At 36.6% G+C, this 7,069-nt stretch overlaps 2 protein-coding genes across 2 annotated transcripts; one reads left to right on the top strand and one right to left on the bottom strand.

Annotated features, from left to right (window-relative positions):
* Window positions 1-3,508: 3,508 nt before the first annotated feature.
* Window positions 3,509-4,415, bottom strand: LOC134215994 (eukaryotic translation elongation factor 1 epsilon-1). Its single transcript, XM_062695044.1, has 4 exons — window positions 4,226-4,415; window positions 3,952-4,164; window positions 3,786-3,881; window positions 3,509-3,722 (listed from the first exon to the last, which is right to left on the bottom strand). Exons 1-4 carry the CDS (start codon window positions 4,304-4,306, stop codon window positions 3,570-3,572), a joined length of 543 nt encoding a protein of 180 aa, XP_062551028.1. The 5' UTR covers window positions 4,307-4,415; the 3' UTR covers window positions 3,509-3,569.
* Window positions 4,416-5,453: 1,038 nt separating this feature from the next.
* On the top strand, window positions 5,454-6,200 carry LOC134209608 (uncharacterized). The gene is made up of 2 exons (XM_062685604.1): window positions 5,454-5,518; window positions 5,675-6,200. Exons 1-2 carry the CDS (start codon window positions 5,454-5,456, stop codon window positions 6,198-6,200), a joined length of 591 nt encoding a protein of 196 aa, XP_062541588.1.
* Window positions 6,201-7,069: the final 869 nt, after the last annotated feature.

The following is a 7,069-nucleotide window of genomic DNA, read 5'->3' as shown; positions in this document are numbered from 1 at the left end:
ACCGTTGAAATTAAAATAGCTTCGGGTAGTATCAAAAACTTCCTTCCGCAAAGAGAGAAAGAACCGCACAGCACGAAAGCACGATGCGGTCTTTGGCTTGTAGTTTCTTTTACAAGTATGAATGGTGCTGTAATTTAATTTACAAGTAGCTTTTATTTTATTATTTCAGCTCTGCAAAATAATTATGCATCGTTGATTTGTTTTCAACAACTTAACATAGAAAGAAACTATTAGTGCAAGTGCTTCAAATTACCATAGAATTAAACACTCTGCACTAGGAATAAATTTCTCGTTCCAATATAACACTGAGAATTATGGATTCTATAACATTCCCCAGAAAACCATACCCCACAAAACCACTCCCCAGAATGTTATATTCCCCAGAAAACCATTTCCCAGAATGAACCATTCCCCAGAATGCACCATATCCCATAATTTTTTTTTCATACCTTTGAAAAGATTGCTGCAATGAAAAAAAAGCTTTCGTTTCTAAAAGCCCAAATCAATCATTGGAAAAATGGACCTTATTATATTCACGCCGTTTTCGAATGCCAGGCAACCAAACTAAGCAACTCGTATCCTAGGAAAACAAATTCAAGCGACGGCATGCTTTACATTTTTGTATTTTTATAAATCTAGGAAACATTAGTTACCATGATCGTTTTGTTTTGCGTGTCAACCTAGTGTACACTGAACAGTGTTCAGAGTTCAAAACTATAAGAATACCAAGACACACTCTTGGCTCAAGTTCTCTTCAGAATGCATTTTTAGCTAAAAGTAACTCCTATGCTGCCATCATACGCATATTTGTCCCATGTTTGCTGGGATCCCTATGTACATGGGACAGTTATGCATATAACGACAGTATTTGAAAATTTATTTAAATTTTTGCCAATAAAAATGTGGATTTTTATTAGTGTGTATTTCATAAAAATACGTGAGTCAAAAGAATGTGCCACTCATTTGCTTTTTTTCGAGAAAATGCGTATTTTTAAAGAAGGCATCACCTATTCGTTAACCTTATTTTGGAAAAAATTGTGCTTTTCAAAATGATCTCATTTTTCATTTTTCGCGTGCTTCAAAACAGGAAAAAAAACTTTGTTGCCTTATTCCGTGGAAATGCCGTGAAAAGAAAATGACGCGTGCGTAGCACACAAAAAATTGACTCATTTGTCTTATTCCGGGAAAATGCGCTTTTTAAAAGAAGGAATCATCGAATAGTTTGCCTTATTCCGGGCAAATACGTGACGTGGGTCCCTATTTGTTCCCTCAATCAAGTATTTGAAACTATAGCTTCTAACAATTACCATAATGGCCCTTGCACATCCAACTCATCAAGACATATGATTTTCTGGGCAACGGTTTTCTGGGGAATAGTATATAACCAGAATTATGAATTTTTTAAAATGTTAGAATGTCAATACCACGAAGCCGGATAAAACCCCGGAATCAATAAATTTACAGAAATAATAATTCGTGTTCCGTGAATACCTATCGTAGGCAAAATATATATTCTATCCACACATTTGCAAACAAACTTAAACAAATCGTTTTCTCCGCATGGAATATTGGATTAATTTTCACAGGTAAATGAACCTGACGACTTGTAATTTCAACCTTACTAATAATACAAGTACTAATATTATAAGTTGGCTAAACATTATTATGCGACGCAAATTACAAGTACTTGTATTTTTTTTGAAACTTGTAGCTAATATTATTAGTCGGATTATGCTACAGGGCCCTGGTGTGCAAAGAAACAGAACCATCATCAAGTCTTACATACTCCTTTGTTTTGCGGATGACATTGACATCATTGGTGCAGATCGCAGAGCAGTGGAAGAGGCTTACGTGCCTTCCAAACGGGAGACTGGAAGAAGAGGGCTACTTATAAACTCTGCAAAAACTAAGTAGCACGTGGCTGGCAGAGAATCGGGCAGTCCAAACAACGTTGATCGTGAGGTGGAAATGGATATGATACGATTAGAGGTTGTCGACGAATTCATATATCTTGGAACACTCGTTACACGGGATTATGATATAAGTCGCGACGCGACTCGCGAGGTGAAAATACGTGTTGTGGCTGCAAGTTGGACTTTCTACGGTTTGTGTAGCAAAACTAATTCTGTAAATATCGTTGATTCGTCCAGTCGCCATGTACGGTCATGAAGCATGGACGTTAAAAGAGGCAGACTACCGAATTCTCCGCCAGCATGACCGCGGCAATAAAAGTGGTGACCGAGCCCGGATTTCTTTGAAGCGAGCAGCTACTTAGCACCTTGTTCGTCGTCGAACGCAGAAAAAAAACAACAGGAACAAAATTAAACATCCGTTCAACACCGAGTTCCTGACCGGCGAAGATTGATTACACGGTTTCCACCAACGCCACCCTGACCTGTGCCTACGTGTTCCTGAGGCTTCGTCCGCGGCCCGCATTGTTGGATTCAATTATATGTATCAGAAATCAAGAAGAAGAAAGGGGATGTCTGTCTATATAGCACGTGGACATGTTTGGGAAAGTTTTCGATACTCCAACCGCAATTTCCAACGAAGGAGGAAAATAAGATTAAAAAGAAGAAGGATGAGGGAAAAAGCAAGAAGGAAGACACAAGAATAAAGAAAGAGCAAGAAGAAAGAAGGAAAAAGAAGAAGGTAAAGAAAGTAGAAAGAAAGAAGAGAGAAGGAAGAAAGAGAAGTAAGAAAAAACCCAGATTAATCCACCTAGCGTTGGTGGTGCCTTTCTCGCATTTAGTTAAGACACCAACCTTATATGGGGTTTATATGGTACAATGTACCATTTTCTTCATAACTTTAAAACGCTATGACCGATCGTTATAAAATTCAATAGTGATCAACAAGGCTTCGTCCCCTGTCGAATGGAACTTGTTGCGAGAAAATCGGTAAAGGATTTCTATACGAAAAGTTGTCTAATGTTTTTTTATAGCTTTTGTGCACACACATACACACATACATACACACGGACAGACAGACATGTGCTCAGCTCGTCGAGCTGAGTCGACTGGTATATAATACTATGGGTCTCAAAGGCTTCTATAAAAAGTTCGTTTTCGGAGTGAAATGATAGCCTTTCGGTACAACTTAGTTGTACGAGAAAGGCAAAAAGAAGGAAGAGAAAAGAAACAAGGCAGAAGAAGAATAAAGAAGAAAGAAGATAAAAGTTAGAAGGAAACTGAAGTCGGTTGTATAGCATAAGTAAGCAAATGATTCTACGATTTTATCACCACTATGTGTGTTATGGTTCTCAATCCGTGCTTTTGAAAATTAACTGAAAAAAGCACGTGGTTTCCAAGATGGCCAATTTGTGGCTTTGTTGTATAATAACCTTATGTACCACGGGTTTGGATATTGAGGAGGATACTTTTTGGATCAGGATTGGCCTGAAGGAGGAAATATGACTACAGTAAATCTTACTTCGTAACATACCACGTAAGTGTCTACCCCGCATTACCAGACCAAAAAATTACAAAATAAATGTGTCCACAAAAACTGCTAGTGTAGGTATCATTTTTATTCTTAATTAGTTAAAAATTGAGTTAAATAGATTATAATTAGATATGGGTACCGGTAGCCCAACCAAGTAAATGTAAAGTTGAAAAGTTAATCAAAGTTTCATCCTGACGAATTGCCTTTTGCTGTTGTAAATGATCATACCAGCGAGAGACATTGAGGTAATGTTCCTTATCCAGCAATGGTAGATTGGCCTGGGAATAGATTAATCGTTACTTTTTTATAGAAAAAATATAAAGTTTTTTTTAATCTTTTACCATGGTTTCCTGAATTGCGTAGAAGACCACCACATCTGCCAAAGTCAACGTGTGATTTACCAAGTATGAACGGCTTTCCAGTTGTTTATTGAGTTCCTTTAAATAAAAAATATATTATTATACAATTGGCATTAATTAAACTGAATTTCATTCGTAATATCCTCACCTCTAGCAGTGCCTTCGAAACGTGTTTATCTTTGGATGCCGGCGACACATAAAGCACGGAATAATCGACCCATTGTGCCACCTGAAGTTCTGTTTCTATATCCGTGAAACTGTCTCGTATGACGTCGTTCTTGCTTTCTCTGGCAATCGATTGAATTATAGACGAAAATCCAGAAATACTTTCGTTAGTTTTCGGAATATATCTGGTAATGATCTGCAAGAAAAAGAAGTTATCGATTTCAAGTCCCTAAAAGGAAAAAAATGTAAAGCCACACTTTTTCTGCATTATATCCTATTTTTCCGGGAGCTACTTTCATGAAACTAGCAGCTTTTGTAACTTGTTCTACATTGGCCATTGTTACTTTATTGAAGATGTGACTAATTAAATAATTTGCAGAATTAATAATAATTCTGTGCTTCGTGAAACACGCCTGTAAAAAATTTGTATTCAATTTTCAATCATGCATGTTTGACATATATAGACGTCAAACGTTCGTTTATTATTATTCATGACAGCTGTCTAGACTATTACTTCGAATTTGCAACAACGGACGATGACCGACTCTTGTACCGACGCATGTTAATGGGTAGCGAGGATTTTTCAGACTGAACCTAATCCTGAATTTTCAGAATTTTTAAGCACAAAGAACTATTTTTAATTTGCATTTTAAAGTGTTATGTACAGGACACGTGAATCATGTAATGCTACGTTTTGACAGGGCAAGTCTTGGGGCAAGTGAATTGAACAACTCAGTTGAATTCAATTGACTTGCCAAAAGTTGAACATGTTCAACTTTCTTTTCTTTCAAGTGAGTTGAATGAAACTGTTTAGATGTTCAATTCAAGCGATTTGTTCAATTCACTTGCTTTTTCTAAACGTATAGCATAACTAATTTTATTTTCATTTCAGTGAAAAAACGAATTAGCCGCCAGCGATATAAATATAATTTCGGAAGTGGTGCGCTGTATAGCGCCTCACCAAATGAAAACAGCGCACCACTTCCGAAGTTAGGTTTAGCGTACGGATTGTGAGAAAAATCCAACTTCGCTAATCGCTCATTTCGGTTTCTACTGAATTGATAATATATTTAAAAATGTAAACAAATAAAATAAACATATTTTATACTATTTTAAAAATCGAAAACAAAAGGGCTCATTCACAAATTATATAACACTTTAAGGGTCTGTCTCAATTGGATAATTAAACTGAAATTAAACTTAAAAGTGACATTTCAATAATTATCAAATAACCCTGCTCGCAGAGCAAGATTACTTTTGACAGATATCGAATCATTTATCGAATCAATCATTACATTGTTGATCGAAGCGGTGTGCGCACGGTTTAAGTTTGCTCCGTCAATTTATCGAATTTACTGTGTATTTGGTATTGCAAAACTTGCTAGGCTGTTGTGAATGTACATCTATCTCTTAGAAAACTGGAATTCTACCATTAGCCCGATTTAATCGCTGATTCCTGCCTAAAATCAAAGTGAAAATAACGCTATGGATTGCAAAAAATGTCTTCTTCCTGTCACAAAAGATCAGCCATCCATATTCTGCAATGCATTGTGTGCCGGACTGTATCACGCTTCTTGTGTCGGACTAAACGATCAACAACTCGCTGCAGTATCGCCGCCCAACAAAAATAGTTGCTGGATGTGTGATGTGTGTTTGGATGAGTTCGTGCAGTGGAGGAAAACGAAAAAAGAATTAATCGTTCAAAGCGCGCTGGAGCCGAAATGTGCATTACATCGTGACGTCGAAGAACTGAAGGCAAAAGTTGAAACAATTATGTCTCTACTTGCTCCGAATGTTAAATGTTCTGCGAATAGTGCCATACAGCATTCAACACCTAAAACATCACCGAAATTTTCTAATACAGCACCATATGTATCAAGCGCCCGCATAGAGTCATTCGTTCCTGATGCTTCGAGTCGATCATTCACTTCTACGAACATGGAAGAGAGTTTCGCAATGGTACTTACGAATATTGATGGCAGTGTTTCGGAAAAAGACGTACAGGTGATGGTTACAAGATGTTTGGGTGCTTGTGACAAAGAACGTGTCAATGTAAGAAAACTGGTTCCGAGATGGGTGGACAGTAACACGCTGGACTATATCTCTTTCAAAATTGTTCTGGACACAAAATGGAAATCTGCTGCTCTAACGTCAACTACATGGCCAACAAATGTTAAATTTCGAGAGTTCCGACAAAACCTGTGCACATGGAAACCTGATATTATATGCTAGTTTTGAAATCAAATATTATACGTTGACATGCTTTATGTTTTAATTTGTATTATTTTCTTTTGTTATTGTTGTGTGCTAAATACCATTACGAAATATGTTGATTGTGATTTTATGTTATGTGCAAGCAGTTATTTTACGTCCAATGTTACAAATCGTATTACAATATCAAATGCTTTATAAATTTAAGTACATTCAATTAGACTATAAGATGTCCGTTGAATTAATAAATAAATAAATAAATTTTACATCGATGTCCTATTGGAATTGCTGAGTAGCACCAGCCATTCTTATAACGGGGTGATTTTTTAATTTTCGAACTGTCACTTTTAAGTTTAATTCTCCAAATGAGACAGACCCTAAGGGGTGGGTGGGTACACAATATTTCGTCAGAGACGATGGTATTATATAGAGACACGCGGAGAGAATAAAAGCAATTCTGGCTTCACGGCCAGCAGACAAAAAAAATATTTGCGATCGGCAACATAAAAAATTGTGTGAACTTGAAGTGATTCTCAGTGTGAGCAGTTATTTTGTTTGCTCCAACTACATATTTTCTCTTGTTACGCACCATTTCCTCAGAGTCTATAATATAGAGTTGCGCAAAGAGGATCTTCTTACTCTTATTCTGAATGATGCTCTTGTTATTATGTTGAAAACTTTCATTTTTGTTCAACCCTTCAAGTGACTTCACGGGAGTGATCACTTCTAAAGCTTTTTAATTCGATAATCAAAGTCACCTACAGAGTGCAAAAACGTGAGTTTCTTGTTGCAACTTTATTGGGGGGTGTATTGAAGTTTTTTGAAGCTGTTTCTAGAACAAATCTAATACATTTCAATTCATGAGTTTTAATTCGCCATAATAATCATCA

This window comes from Armigeres subalbatus, chromosome 2 (assembly GCF_024139115.2).
Source record: "Armigeres subalbatus isolate Guangzhou_Male chromosome 2, GZ_Asu_2, whole genome shotgun sequence".
Taxonomy (NCBI): Eukaryota; Metazoa; Arthropoda; class Insecta; order Diptera; family Culicidae; genus Armigeres; species Armigeres subalbatus.
Note: the sequence above shows the minus strand (reverse complement) of the source record. Positions and strands in the feature narration are given on the sequence as shown.

What these genes read in the sequence shown, in the direction of transcription:
- LOC134209608 (XM_062685604.1), top strand. Translation starts at nt 5,454, where the DNA reads ATGGATTGCAAAAAATGTCTTCTTCCTGTCACAAAAGATCAGCCATCC. An exon ending in TCCATATTCTGCAATGCATT is followed by an intron (nt 5,519 to 5,674) that starts GTGTGCCGGACT and finishes AATCGTTCAAAG; the next exon opens with CGCGCTGGAGCCGAAATGTG.
- LOC134215994 (XM_062695044.1), bottom strand. Translation starts at nt 4,306, where the DNA reads ATGGCCAATGTAGAACAAGTTACAAAAGCTGCTAGTTTCATGAAAGTA. An exon ending in TAGGATATAATGCAGAAAAA is followed by an intron (nt 4,165 to 4,225) that starts GTGTGGCTTTAC and finishes TTTTTCTTGCAG; the next exon opens with ATCATTACCAGATATATTCC. An exon ending in ACGCAATTCAGGAAACCATG is followed by an intron (nt 3,723 to 3,785) that starts GTAAAAGATTAA and finishes ATCTATTCCCAG; the next exon opens with GCCAATCTACCATTGCTGGA.